Source organism: Paroedura picta, chromosome 6 (assembly GCF_049243985.1).
Source record: "Paroedura picta isolate Pp20150507F chromosome 6, Ppicta_v3.0, whole genome shotgun sequence".
Classification (NCBI taxonomy): domain Eukaryota; kingdom Metazoa; phylum Chordata; class Lepidosauria; order Squamata; family Gekkonidae; genus Paroedura; species Paroedura picta.
Window position 1 is genome coordinate 83,081,791 of NC_135374.1, and position 15,233 is coordinate 83,097,023.

At 44.0% G+C, this 15,233-nt stretch overlaps 1 protein-coding gene across 4 annotated transcripts; it reads right to left on the reverse strand.

The window, feature by feature from the left end:
• Window positions 1-405: 405 nt before the first annotated feature.
• On the reverse strand, window positions 406-15,231 carry GYG2 (glycogenin 2). Of its 4 annotated transcripts, none has more exons than XM_077343323.1 (11): window positions 15,064-15,231; window positions 14,247-14,489; window positions 12,852-12,993; window positions 8,433-8,607; window positions 7,361-7,523; window positions 5,089-5,215; window positions 4,386-4,608; window positions 2,882-3,016; window positions 2,109-2,213; window positions 1,493-1,540; window positions 406-607 (listed from the first exon to the last, which is right to left on the reverse strand). In XM_077343323.1, exons 2-11 carry the CDS (start codon window positions 14,251-14,253, stop codon window positions 440-442), a joined length of 1,293 nt encoding a protein of 430 aa, XP_077199438.1. In that variant the 5' UTR covers window positions 14,254-14,489; window positions 15,064-15,231; the 3' UTR covers window positions 406-439. The 4 variants fall into 4 exon arrangements, with proteins under 4 accessions (XP_077199438.1, XP_077199437.1, XP_077199441.1 ...); XM_077343322.1 differs by having other exon boundaries at window positions 2,109-2,216; XM_077343326.1 differs by lacking the exon at window positions 2,882-3,016.
• Between the last annotated feature and the right edge of the window lie 2 nt (window positions 15,232-15,233).

A 15,233-nucleotide genomic window follows, 5' to 3' on the forward strand; every position in this document is an offset into this window, starting at 1 on the left:
ACAGAATGCAAAGCAAAATGAATGCAGGTTGAGTGGCAGCAGTGTTTGGCAGACAGATTCATTCCAGATCACACACAGAATCTGAGTTGCATCCAGATTCGTTAGCTTCATCTCCACTTAAAAGGTAGAGAGACTGGGTCAGATGCTAGCCTGGAATGCTGATGCTTGTTAGGAGACAGTGTTTGGAAGGATGACCCAAAGGTCTGTTTCAGTAAAAGGCAGCTAGATAGGCCTACTGCATTTCATTCTCTGGGACAAAGTACTGCCACAATACAGATGTACATAACCAAAACAGCTATTTTTGAAGTGTTTTTTTTTTTGCTTTTTGTTTTTTCATACCACCTGCTTCCCTGCAGAACAACCAGGGTCTTACCTGAGAAATTTTACATGCATGAGAGATGTAAACAGTGATTTTGCTGTAAGAGCACAAAAGCAAGGTCTATAATAAAAAAGAATCCAACTTTTTTTGAATGTTTTCAAAGGCATCTTTTCCCAGATAGTCAATGTGGCCTTCCTCCCATTTTCTTCGTTGATCTTCTGCACTTGGTGGTTCCGGTTCCGGTTCTGGTGGAATAGAAAGCTCTGAAATAGAGCTGGTAAGCTCTTCCTATAAAACACCAGCAAAACAGGGAGGTTCAGAAGCTCAGCTTATATGACTTTTAACTGATGATGAAATAACCAAGCTAGAATGCCAGTTTCGATATTCTAATAATGCAAGCATTGAATCTGCATCTCTCTGAGCAACTCAAATATACACATTACAAAGAACAGGTTATCTGAAAAGGATCTTAACTTTGGAAGTGTGAGCGCATGGATTATTTGCTTTGTGAACTTTAAGGGAACTTTGTGAACTTTAAGGGAAAGGACCTCGACTTCAAAATATCCTACTAAAGTTACAACCCAGAAAGTACTTCATTGAATCTAAGAACATGAGAAGAGCCCTGCTGGGTTTGACCAATAGTCCATCTAGTCCAGCATCCTGTCTAGCTCAGCGGTTAGGCAATTTTTCTCAAGGCCCAATAACAAGGCAGAGAGCCTGAGGCCGTTTCCTGATGTAGCCTCTTGGCTCTGGAATTCAGCAGATGAGTGCCTTTGAATGTGGAAGCTCCCCTCAGTCACCATGCCTTCATGAATCTCACCCCATTTTAAAGCTGTTTATTCCTGTGGCCATCACTACAACTGGCAGCAAATTCTGCATTTTAATCACTCTCTGTATAAAGTAGTATTTCTGTCTGTCCATCCTGAACCTACTACCCATCATTGGATGCCCCTGAGTCCTGGTACTTTGGGAGATGGAGAAAGATTTCTCTTTGTCAACTCTCTACATACAATGTATACTGTTATAAACCTCTATCATGAACCCCCCTTAGTTATCTCTTTTCTAAACTGATCCCAAACCAGAATATTTTTTGGGAGGGGTGGCTTGCCTTGGACCTGTACATTCCAAAGCTCAATGCTGCCCCATCCTGAAAAGGGGGGAAATTTCTTTTACCTGTGTTTTCCCTTTTTCACAGGTACCAAAGTAGAATCCTCCATCCACCTACCAAAAAGAAAAAAAGGAAAAATTGGGGGAATCAGAAGGGTAATTTGAATTGGTGTAGGGGGAAGCGAATCTTAACTATAGTTATGGGGATTACCTCAATTCTCTACATGTTCTCTCTTTGAACAGAAGTTGCATAACTTTAAACTAATTCCAACTTGTCAGTCTCCCCCTTTAGGACACAATTTGTATTCTGTTTTAGGCTTACCAAGTCCTTATGGTAGGATGGGCTGTGTGCCAAGGACCCAGACTTAGGGTCTAGGAACCTTGAAGCCATCCCTTCCTCTTGCAACATAATCCTGCCAGCAAACAAAAGCAGTTGCTTTCCCCATATCTAAGACGGATTCACACCAGTATCAATGAGGCTGGGAATTTACAAAACATATAAGATGTCCTATCTTCATCATTCTGAGAATGGAACAAAATGAACAGACTGTGTTGCTACCTAACTGCCTGTATAGGTTTTTAAAAAATATATGAGCCAATATACTTATTTTGGCACCACAGTCCCAGTTAAACTGCGGAAGAATATTGGGACTAATCATTTATCATAATGAAGTATGCTTACTGTTTCTTCAGCGTGCTGAAGGGCAGGCTGGACAGTGGGCAGTGTGGATGACTGGCTGGGCTCAGCAACTATGATAGCGTGACTGCCATCCACTTTTTGTACAAGCTGCTGAAAAATAAGGCCAGAGGTTAGTTTGATTCTGGTTGGAGGGAGAGATGATCAGCTTTTGCGTTTAGCACATCTCAGAGCCTCCAGTTGTTAAAGGAGCCTTCAGATTTTATTTAACCTATACTTGATTGTTCTAAAGAGTCAGTTTGGTGTAGTGGTTAAGAGTGGCAACTTCTAACCTGGTGAGCTAGGTTTGATCCCCTACTTCCCCACATGCAGCCAGCTGGGGGGACCTTGGGCTAGTCATAGTCCTGATACAGCTGTTCTCACAGAGTAGTCCTGTCAGAACTCTCTCAGTCGCACCTACCTCACAGGGTGGCTGTGGATGGGATAGGAAGGTTCTCTGGAAAGGATGCTGAATCCAGGAAAGGAATTCACTCACTCTGCTATTCTCCCCCTCATCTAGAGCTACCCAATGAACACAAGGTATTTTGTAGCAAGTTAGTTGCTATGTGAATCCTCTTTAATAGTACTTCTTAGGTAAGGGAATTTATCCCTGGATTTGAAAAAAGAGATCTGCACATGAGGTAAACTGAAAATAAACAAAGCTTTTGATCAACCCATTGCGTTGTCTCTAAAAGCACAGTTATGGAACTTCGGAAAGATTTCTAATTGGGTTCCTCAACCCAATTAGCAGAAATAGAGAACTAAAATGAAAAACTTACACTATTGGCAGAGAATTTACCACATGAATCTGCAGTAGTTTCTGTTACACATTCTGTATTCACAGACATAGGCAAAGGATAGCTAGAGACAAGAGATCCTTCTTCAAATTCAGTTTGATTTTCACTCAAGTCCAGCTAACAAAAAAAAAATAGTGTCATATCAGCAAAAATACTGTGTCGCCTTTTCTACTAGAGATCACATTTTATTTCAAATGGGAAATACTCTATTCTTGCAGATTTTACTGTATACAAACACCTACTCTGCAACCCAACTCTAGGCAAAAATGCTGTCTCTGAGTGACAACTTGTGCTAGAATGTGACTGAGCTCAGTTGTTGTTATGTGCGAACTCGTGTCCGACCCATCGCAACCCCATGGACAATGATCCTCCAGGCCTTCCTGTCCTCTACCATTCCCTGGAGTCCATTTAAGTTTGCACCTACTGCTTCAGTGACTCCATCCAGCCACCTCATTCTCTGTCGTCCCCTTCTTCTTTTGCCCTCAATCGCTCCCAGCATTAGGCTCTTCTCCAGGGAGTCCTTCCTTCTCATGAGGTGGCCAAAGTATTTGAGTTTCATCTTCAGGATCTGGCCTTCTAAAGAGCAGTCAGGGCTGATCTCCTCTAGGACTGACCGGTTTGTTCGCCTTGCAGTCCAAGGGACTCGCAAGAGTCTTCTCCAACACCAGAGTTCAAAAGCCTCAATTCTTTGACGCTCGGCCTTCCTTATGGTCCAACTTTCGCAGCCATACATTGCAACTGGGAATACCATAGCCTTGACTAAACGCACTTTTGTTGGCAGGGTGATGTCTCTGCTTTTTAGGATGCTGTCTAGATTTGCCATAGCTTTCCTCCCCAGGAGCAAGCGTCTTTTAATTTCTTTGCTGCAGTCCCCATCTGCAGTGATCTTGGAGCCCAGGAAAATAAAATCTGTCACTATCTCCATTTCTTCCCCATCTATTTGCCATGAATTGAGAGGGCCGGATGCCATGATCTTTGTTTTCTTGATGTTGAGTTTCAAGCCAACTTTTGCACTCTCCTGCTTCACCCGCATCAACAGGCTCTTTAGTTCCTCTTCACTTTCTGCCATTAGAGACTGAGCTCTAGCCCCATATGAAGCTATGGTGTGTTGACAGGCACAGATGGACAATCTACATCCAGCCTCTCAAACGCAAGTGATATGTGTAAGGCTGCTTCCACATATATTCCTGCCTCCATAACAGGGTTGGAGCAAGACTGTGCCCTAACAAACTCTTCATTGCAAATGGTACATTCACGAGCTCACTACATTTTTACATGGTGTCTGTCCACCTTAACAGACCTTATCCAGTAAAAATGAATAATCATGTATGATGTACTTAGAAAGTTAAATGTTGCATAAGGACGTTATTCCCTGACACTCCCTGCACAGACAAGAGTAGACTGACAGCTTAATCAGCCACAAAACATGAAGATCATGAGGCATGTAAGACAACAAAAATCAAAGCTTTTCAAGGTATCATATTACCTCTTCTTTCTGATGCTCTGAGGCATGGGATTCTTGACATTTTTCCAACAAAGGTAATATACTGGAACTGTACATCTCCCACCAAAGTTCAAGAAAGGGACGTTGACTTTCAGACAGTGATGTTGAACAGTCCTCTATAACAGTTTTGGTCTCCAGATTGTATTTGTAGCTCCATGGCTTTGCAGATCCCAAGAAATGGACTACCTTTGCATCTTTGCCAAAACTATGACAAGAATACAAGTAAAAAAAAAAGTTATTTTAGCCCTACATTGAGTACCATTTTTTAAATGCTGAGTAGCCTCTATGACACAGCTTAATCTGGGCTTGCCAGATCTTGGAAGCTAATCAGAGTCTGCCAAGGTTATTATTTGGAATGCGGGACCACCAAGGAGGCCAGGGTTGGTTTTTTATGCAGAGAAAGCCAATCGAAAATTACCATGACTCATCTCTTGCCCTCAAAATCCCATAAAGGATGCCACTTAATTATTATAAAATGGTTAACAATGCACAGTGTTTCATCCATGCTATGGCATCATGAAAGCCTTTAGTGTCAGGGCATGATCCAACCGATGCATGTAGAGGACAGCACCAAGCATCACCCAGGGGATGGATTATGCCCACCTTGTAGGATAGACACATTTGTGGTTTCTGGATTGCAGCTGTAGATTACTGAAACCCCTCTCCAGTATATTTCTATACTTACTATCGGAATGCAGGGGCATATGTGTAGATAGCACTGCTGCTCAGGTTATACAGAAATGGCAAATGTTTGCTAATATCCATTGTTGCCCAGTCGCTGAAAAACATGTTTAACAGTCCCTGGTCACCTCCTAAAGAATTGAAAGCAAGAGTATGCAAACTATAACATAGGCTTAGATTGAACACCTGTTGTCCACCTCCCTGAGTCTGTTTCAGCAAAGAGGGTGGTCTATACAGTTCAAGTAATAAAAATAATAATAAAGCTAATTATTCAAAGTCATATTTACTCATGCTGATGGAAAACAAGCCTGTCTCAAAGTTCGTACCTGGAGAAGATGCAAGTTGCAAAACAGAGTCCACTGATCTCTGCTCTGTGATAATCAAACAACTTACACCACATTTTATATGGCCACTTTTTCTCTACCTGCCTTCCTCCTTTCCACTCACCTGGATGAACACATGGATGCCGTGTACCAACTCCAACCATTGATCTATCAGGTTCACTATACTGCAGTCTGGCTGGCAGCAACTCTCCATGCAGAGAGGTCTCTGACATCATCTCCTACCTGATGCTTTTAACTGTGGGGGATTGAACTTGGGACCTTTAGTGTGCACAGTAAGTGCTTTACCATTATGCCCTGGCATCATTTTGGAAAAACCAGAAATGCCCTGATAAGTAAAATCATACATTCCAGGTATGATTACCACACAGCGCTACAACTTGAAACCTTCATCCATCCCAATTCCATTAAACTTAAATACCAAATAAAAAAAATAAAAGAGGCTAGCCAGCTCAGTTGTGATCAGCTGAGAAACAAGGCTACGAATGTACAATTTTACTCCAAAGAGTATCCCTCCAGGAAGGTCTACATTAACATTAATGACTTTTTCTCACTTGGTTGCTGGCAAAAGACTGGAAAGAAGGTAAAGCAATACAGACAAACCAGAGTGCCGGACCCTTGATAGGGCTTCAGATGTATGCATGGTAAAGGTAAAGGTATCCCCTGTGCAAGCACTGAGTCATGTCTGACCCTTGAGGTGACGCCCTCCAGCGTTTTCATGGCAGACTCAATATGGGGTGGTTTGCCAGTGCTTTCCCCAGTCATTACTGTTTACCACCCAACAAGCTGGGTACTCATTTTACTGACCTCGGAAGGATGGAAGGCTGAGTCAACCTTGAGCCAGCTGCTGGGATCGAATTCCCAGGCTCACAGGCAGAGCTTCAGACAGCAGGTTGCTGCCTTACCACCCTGCACCACAAGAGGCTCTCTTGTATGCATGGTACATCTTAACAAATTCACAGACAACTCAGCATAGCTGTGGGCAATTTAAAGCTGTACATTGTAGTTCAGTCATGTCAAGAAACAGTCATGTTCAGTCCCATCCAGATAATATTTCATGGTCTAAAACTCATACCAAACTATGAATATTTTGACACTGTTTGTATACAGTATGGATAGTTGGATGGCTGAGGGAGGCAGTGCAGGATCAGGGATCATGGTGGCAGCTGTGCCATGGGATCGCTAAGACTGAATGGCTGACAACAACAATGGATGGTTGCATGTGGTATGTAAGTTTCAAACAAGAAATTTAAAAAAAATCACCAGCTGTCATTAAAATAAATGCTTTCCATATATTAGGAGATTCCCCCCCCACTAACTGTACAAAAATGGCAAGCTATGTTGTATTTAAGAAACCATAGATGTCTTGCTATATTTGGTACAAGACATATCAAAACGAGAAGAATAAAGGTTATTCAAGAAAAATGAAAGAACATAGAATCATAAAGGTTGGAAGGGACCTCCAGGGTCATCTAGTCCAACTCCCTGTATAATGCAGGAACATGTTTAAGCATCTGTTGAAACTCCCATTAATAAAGGACCATCCCAGGGTTTGGGGGCACTTGGCAAGATACTGCAAATGGGCACTCCTCTTGGCTGATGGGCGCTGCTCCCCAAGTCATGGGGCTTGCACTTGGCTCCAGAAAGTTGATGCCATCCATGGGAACTAAAGTGAAAGCACCTGTTCCCAAAATTCCAAAAGTGCTCACAAATTTCGTAAGATTGCAAGGCCCTGCACTAAACTTTGAAAGGGCTGCAGTGGAACCAATTGTTTTAAGCAACTAATGGTTTCATTTTTGTACAGCTTAGTTCCACACCAGTATCTGGGGGAGAGGGGAATTCTACGGCGCTGTCAATATGCCAAAGTTAACATCCTCTAAGGCACTCCACAACATAAACCTAACTTTAACAAGAAGTAGGTTTAATGAAACTTACCATCAAAGCTGCCACACTCATTTGCAAATTTCAGGAGAAGCTCAAAAGTTTTTAATGAAGGACGGAAAACAAAGACACCACTGTTAAAGCAGTCTGGCCAGCCAGAATCAGGAGCAGCTGAGAACTCTTCCCGATCAAACAATTCATCCACATTGCACAGTACCTAAGGTGAACATGGAATATTTTAATTGCAAGACTCTGGAGAGCCCATGCTAGACCAATCTCATCAGATATAAGCTGCTAAAAACAGGACAGGCCACCAAGTAAGCCTAGGGGTGGAATGCAAAAGCAGACCATGACAAGCCACCTCTGAACATCTTTCCTTGAAAATTCTATGGGGCATCAATGGCCCTTTCCAGCAGCAAGGAGGGCATGGGAAATCTGATTTACAAGAAATCTACACTATACAAACTCCACTAATGCAAAACTCTCTATTAGTTGCGAACTGCTATGTTGCCTCATGCTTCGATCACATAATACATGCAAATGATGGATTAGAAAAAAATATTATGCTGGGTAAGATTAAAGGAAGCAGAAGATGAGGTAGACAAAGAGCAAGATGGAGGGATCGAATCAAAGACATAAGTGGATTGCCCTTACAAAAACATAAAGAATGATTGCAGACAGAGTTTGATGGTAGGCCTTTGTTCATAAAGTTACCACGAGTTGGAAACGAATTGATGAAACCTAATTACATGTTACCTTCCACCACTTTCCTTTTGTCTTGTTCTCAGCAGCTATATGATAATATGGTTTCTTTTTACCTTTGCACGGATGGGATAATTTTCCATCAAGCTGTTCGGCCATTGAATTTTTACTGCTTTCTCTCTCAGTTGCAGAAGAGAACCATCTTTGGATGAACATTTCTCTAGCTACCATTTATACTGTACCCTGCAGTTTATAATTAATCCTTGTTCCTATGGTGGGGTTTGCTCATGAAGATGTGCCCATGCATAACAAACTGGAAATGCCACCACAATCAACAATCAACACCTGAGAAACCTGGAAGATATTACAAAAAATGACCAATATGGTGAAACTTCCATAGGCTTTCTGGCATCACTGTTCTTACCAAAGTGTCCGCATCCATGAAGACACACTTGTTATACTGAGTAAGCGTCCAGCAATGAAGCTTGGTAAAGGTGACACCCAATTCTGGCCTCTTCAGCAGCGCCAAGCGTACCGCATCTTTGCTATCAATTTCATCCACGTCCACCACAGTGTCAAATACGTTGCTGAGGCCAGCTCTGGGAAAACACAAAATGGGGATATTTTAGAGCCCTTCTCTTGTCATTGACTACATTTCTAATATTTAAAATTGCAGCTGCTGGAATTAGTAATAAGTGTCATCCATTTGAAAAAGCACAAGGAAAATCAACAGTGAGGCCCATTCCAGACAAGGAACAATGTTACCAATTGGTTCCTGCGAGCGGAAACGCTATTTTTAAAAGTGCTATTCGGTGTTATGCATACCTGCCTTTGTAGTGGAATCCAGTAGCGTTTCAATCGTTTCCCACAGGTTTCCGGTCTCGCCAAAAATTGCTAGAAAGGAAGCGATTTTTTCTGTGCTTTGTCCCGCCCCTGGCCGTCAATCAAACGAGCAGCCAATGGGCGGCCGTTATTATGCTTCCGAAAAGCCCCTTTCCCTTTAAGCAGTTTTTTTTAAAAAAGAAAAAAACACGTTGCAACGAATATGCCTTGATTCCTTGATTCCTTGATTCCTCCTAACGTAGAGACCCATCTAGCTGGCAGCTGGCATGTGAGCTGCCGATTCATCATTACCATGCTCCCCTGAGTGAAACCCCCTCCCCCCCCCGTACATGGGCACGATTTTCGGCTGAAAATAAAGGGAACTTGCAAACGGGGTTGTGTTGTGCTTGGTGACTTGAGGGGAGCTTTAAAGCAGCTCTGTGGAGGGACTGTAGCCGGAGAAGCCTCGCTGGGTGAATGAAGGCTCGCCGGTTCTTTGCTTTCTGCTCGTTCCAAGAAAAAAAAAATGGCAATCGCTTCACCGGAAGTTCGGAGGAGAGAGCCAGGGGGAGGGACTTAGCTGGAACCGCAACAATGGGAATGCACAGGTCTTTTTCACTAGTGTTGCAGATTGTTTGCAAGAGTGTAGCACTTTTTGAAGGGCGAATCCACTTTTCTGGATTCCCCTTTAAGCGCTACAATGAATCGCTTTTTGCGGATCGGTTTCAGGAGTGTGGCAGATTGTGTGTGACGTCGTGCATAACTGCAAATTAGTAGCGTTTACAATTTGGAAGCCTTTTGCAACATTGAAGTCGTGTGGAATGGACCTGAGAAAAGCTTGAGTTCCTCAACAAAATCACTTCCTATATAGGTTGGGAATCCATGAAACCGATCCTCCATCATGAGAGTATCTGAGACTCATTTCACTTGAAATAGTCTATTCAACAGTAACAGCACGCTGAGGTGGAGGGTGTTATAGGTGTTATTCTGCAGTAGGAGAAGCCTGATGTGTGAGAAGAACAATAAGGGCAAGCCTGCTGGGCCAGATGCCTAATGCAGCATTCTGCTTCCAACAGTAATCAACCAGATGCCCATGGCAGCGTGAAGATTCTCTGCTACTGTTAGCCTCTGGTATTCAGAGGTATACTCCCTTTAGCTGTGGACTCCCCAACTTGCTATGTCTAGTAGCCAATAATATACTTGCCTTCTAAGAATTTGTACAATCTTAAAGCCATTCTAATTTATTTAAAAAAAATTATATCCTGCTTTTCTCCCTAAAGAATAACCCTATGAGGTAGGTAAGACTCAAAGACTATGGTGAATCCAAGGTCAGCTGGTGAACTTCCATGGAGATTTGAACCATTTTCTCAGCCACTGAACTGGTGGGGCCATAACAATTTCATGCATCAGTAAAATCCACAAAATATTGTACAGACTTATTTTTGTCTCTCCTGAACTTACTGACACAACTTTACTAAGTTAACCTGAGTCATATGATAAAGAATTTTCCCAATCAGTATTTTTTCACACCACACATAAATCCTTTTTTCATTTCTTTAAATTTATAGAACACCCTCTCCACTCGAGCAAATTCAGGGTGGTGAACAACATATGTCCAACAGTACATTAAAATAGCAGTTTAAGCAATTCTAAAATCAATTCTAAAAATTCCAGCCATGGGTATAAAAACTGGAACCCAGGGTGGGGGTGCAATACAGGAGGGAGGCCAATTAGATGTTTATTTTGTTTGTTTTTCAGTTTATATCCCACCACTCCCAAGCACGACTTGTGTTGGATAACAATAGTTGGTCCCCCATTAAAATTCCCTAAAACAATATAAAATCCCTTATAAGAACTCTCCCTAGTGGTTCCCACCTCCCTTGGCTCAACAGATCTTTTGATTAAAACAGTGCTTCAGGGGCCACAAAGGGGGCATTGGACTGGCTAACCAGCATTGGCCTCTCCCGAAGACCTGGAGGAAGAGCTCCGTCTTGCAGGCCTTGTGGAATTGAGAAAGTTCCATCAGGGCCCTCAGTTCTCCAGGGAGCTCATTCTACCAAGTAGGAGCTTCTTCTACCAGGTAGAATGCTTCACTTCCTGCATTGACTCTCTGATGGAGGGGGTTTTCCTTTCCTCTCTGGCCTTCCCCCAGGGCCTCAGAGAGTCCACTCTCTCCTGGCACTCTTTCTGGCTGCAAGAGATCAGGTCTCTCCTCTTCTCCTTCTGAACTGCTGCTGTTCTTCCCGCAGTGGCACCCAACTCTGCCAGACCCACATGTCTCCCTAGGAAACCAGAAGGACAGGAGTGTGTGGGGAACTCTGGCAACTTGCCTGGGGTTCCTCCTCCATATCTCTGTTGAGTTTTCCCCTTCGCACCAGTGTGGCTTACCAAGCCTCCGAATCCCCCAGCACTCTGAGGAGCTGCCAACTGAAGACTTGCCAGGTGGGGTGTTGTTTGGGGGCTAATATCATGGGGAGGGGGGGGATCCACTGCAACTTGTAGTTCCCATCTGTTCTGGCCCCTCAGTGTCTTGTCTGGTGGTCTCCCATGGCCTCTTTCCCATTTCCCCTTCAGCTCTTTTGGTACTGTTGCACCAGCGGGCCTCCAATTTCATTATCCAACAAAAGGTCTGGAGCCTTTCCATAATAAACTGAATAACACTGTTCAATACTTAAACAAATTCCGGTAACTAACCTATAATTTCAGCATAGACCAGAGTGTCCACATCAGTGTCTCTGTCCTTGTTGCCATCTTTCTTTTGGATCAGTTTTTTCTTTTAATGTTTCACTGGCCTCAACCATAGGCCTGATGGAAAAGCTCTGTTTTGTAGGCTCACAGAACTCAGTGAGCTCTGATAGGGCCCTGACGTTTTCTGAGAGTTCATTCCATCAGGTAGGAGCCTAGATCAGAAAGGCCCATGCTCTGATCAAGGCCCACCATCATATACCTCTCTTGTCATGCTCTCCTCCATCAATCACCTTTTCCTAAACTGAACAACTTTTGGTTGCATTTAGACATAGCTACAAACTGAAGTGTTCAAGCAAACTCTATACTGGAGATGAAAGAGGCACAAATACAATGAACAAGTTACGTCTGAAGCAAGAGCCTATCAACTGTTGGTTCAAATGGAATGTGAATGTGAGGCACCTGAATGAAGCCTGAGGGTCAAAATAGATGTGCTGCTGAGAACACTAAAGCAGTGGTCCCAAACCTGCGGGCCGTGGCTCCCTCTCCCCGCCCCCCCCCCCCACAGTAAAAAACTTCCCAGGCCGCAAGCTTGCGGCCCGGGAAGCTTCTTACTGCGGGAGGGCGGGGAGAGGGAATCAGGGCCGGGCCGTGATTCAGCCGTGCATGGCACATTTGCGCAGGCGCAGCTCGCGGGCGTGGCCCGCAGGCACGGCCCAATGTCCTGCCAGTCCCCAGCCTCAGAAAGGTTGGGGACCACTGCACTAAAGGAAAGGGGATTCCGGCTTCCCTCATGTCTCATTTTCTCCCCTGAATGTCTCTAGAGAGGTCCAGTCTGCTCCGATGAGATAAACACATAGGGACTTCCTGGCTTGAGGATACCATCATTCTGAAACCAGAAATCAGGGTGGGAATCCCAGGGAGCAAGCTGAAGAGGGAATATACAAAAGCTACTACCATGGGAGGTTAGGAATGTTATATTTGAAACAAACTGTATAATTTAAAATAGGAATTTGGAATGTGCTGTGAAGATTCACTTTCCGGTGGTGTTCTGCACTTCATGTAATTATGCAGGTACATCGGCCTCCACTCAGGTCTAGCTCAAGAAGTGGTTACAACTACAGGGTCACAAGTGCAAGGACACTTTCCAAGTGAGTTAAACTTGCAACAAGAAAAAAAAATCCATTCAGCCACATGCTATTTAATTACTTTGACTCTCTGGGAATTACAATATCAATTCAATATACTGTAAGCTGTTATTCTGCAATCATGTAATTGCATAATTCCCATTTCTGCTTCACTGCTAACATGTTAATTCAGTCTGGGGATCTTTTACCTCATTACTCTGGAGACCTGGGGTGTGATTAGTATTGCCAGCATTCTGGATGTCCTGTGGTTCCTCAAGGATTGCCCAAGAACCAGAGCTCCATGGCAGTAAGCATCATTGGTACCAAGGGTCACAAAGGCCTGGTCAGTCACTGCAAACATCCACAAAAATCATTTAATTCCAAAGCAAAGAGCCAGCTTCTTACTTTATCTTGCTAGACAGGCAGGCTACAGTTTCAGTTTCAGTTAAGATCCTATGGACTTTAATGAGAAGTTTTTTTACTACCTAAAATTCCATAGGAGGGACCAAGTTCTATAGTGTGGGATCTACCAACACAAGTAAAGTGGTAAGATCCTCAAACAGCAGATGGGTAAGAATGCAGATAGTCCTCAGGAGCTGGTCTTGCTAAAAAGAAACAGAGTCATACAAGCTAATTCTTAAGAAAATGAACCAATTGTCTCTGTCTAAAATTCAGGGGACACCATTTGGGTAATATATTCCAAAAACCTGGGCCTGAGACAGCAGTGGAGATATCACAGCCAAAGCCACACCCATCACCCTCTCCAAGCTAGTCTTAGGCCTGAGCTGTAACCAAAGGAATTATCTGTCAAGTTGCATGGGGGTTGCATGGGATTTTCAAAGCAAGAGATGCTCAGAGTTTGTTTACCATGTCCTGCCTCCATGTCACCTGCCTCCTGTCTTCCTTGGTGGTGTCCCATCCAAGAATTAACTTGGCCAACTTTAGCATCTGTGATCGGACAAGATTAGTCTAGCTTTGGCTATCCAGGTCAAGGACTATCTATAGTGTCATACAACAATCAGAATGCAGAAAATATACAGAAAATGTATTAATGTCTGCTCGAAGTACTTTTAAAAAACAAATTTGGAGGACATGTGAAAATGTTAGATATTACGGGAGAAGAGTAGGTTTTTTTACTCAGTTATTCACTTTACACACACATGCCCCAAATGGTACAGAACTTTTGTGGATCCACTGAAAGTTCTCTTGGGGTACCTGGCCTGACATAAGGGCTAAAAAAAGGAACACAGATTTTTAATTATGATGTTTGCTTCTGCAAGAATAAACTTGGACAGATTTTGGAAGCAGGTGCACAAATTTCATCAGTACCTAAATGGAAAAGGAAATAATGGAACTGTATCATCATCATAATTCATAAAAGCCTGGCTATAAAATGGTTTCAGCATTGGTTTGAGTTTTAAGAAAAAATCCTTGTACTCAGGAAAAGTAAACCACAAGCACTAAAAGGAGAGCAAAATATATCATGCTCAGGCTATGTTTGTACCAAGTAATAAGCAGACAACACATTTGCTAAACTGTCCTCAGGATAATGATTTTTTTCTACAGATATAAAAAGAGTAGAGGGGGGGGGAAAGCCCACTTACCAGGCATCTTTTATGCTGAAGACACAGAGGGGATTAGTCTTGAGGAGGAGGGAGAAATTCCTCTCTCCTGCCTGGCCCGACTGAGTCAACAATTCGGCAGATGGGATCTGCCTCCTTCTTTCTTAAAGAATGTAAGTGGGGGATTATAGTACACAATCACACATTCTTCAGGTCTCCTGAATCAAGGCTGGGGGGACTCATTGACAAATCACTTTGGCCAAAACTTGCTTGAGGGAGGTGATGCTGCAGGAAGAACAAAACAAAAACAAAAAGGACACCTGATATTTGTTATTCTTCGTGCCCGGCAAGCTTTAGAATAACTGTGGGGAGGGGATCCTAACCATTCCATGTAATCCTTGGCAAAACAAAGCAAGTGCGGCAGCGTGCGACATACAATCCCCCCCTCCGACACACACACAAACACACACCCCTCTCTGCCATCCCTTTTCACCAGCAAACTGGGTCTAGCAAGCAATTTCACGCTCGCGTCTTCACATTCCCTTGCAAACCATCAACCACTTCATCGCGCCCGCTGTCTGCGCGTCTGCCGAGCAGGGCACTGTTTGCAGCAGAAGCATGAGCGACGTTGGCCCTTTCCCGTCAAAGTCAGTCTAGACCCTGCTGCAAAGGAAGGGGGGGGGGGTATAATGAACGAACGGTCCGAACAGCCTCGCAGCATTTTTTTCTTTTCTGCCTCGCCCCCTTCCCCTGTTCACGCGTAGCGCGGTCCTGTCCCTGCCAAGCCTGCAATGCAGCTTCCCCGGCGAGGGCAACGGCACGCGGTCTCCCCATTTGCTCCCCCCCCCCCCGTACAAACCATCCAAGAACGTGACGAGGGCGGCCACGCCGAGCGGCGCCCTCCAAAGGTCCTCGGCCCACCCGCGAGGCTCCATACGCAGCACGAAGGCACCACTGGCTTGGCCACAGCCGCCGCGGGGGCTAAAGTCAACCTGGGAGGCGCGCGGGCGGGGAGGGGGCGAGGCTCCC

What these genes read in the sequence shown, in the direction of transcription:
- GYG2 (XM_077343322.1), bottom strand. An exon ending in CAGGTCTCCAGAGTAATGAG is followed by an intron (nt 8,608 to 12,851) that starts GTAAAAGATCCC and finishes GTGTTTTCCCAG; the next exon opens with AGCTGGCCTCAGCAACGTAT. An exon ending in TCATGGATGCGGACACTTTG is followed by an intron (nt 7,524 to 8,432) that starts GTAAGAACAGTG and finishes TGTTCACCTTAG; the next exon opens with GTACTGTGCAATGTGGATGA.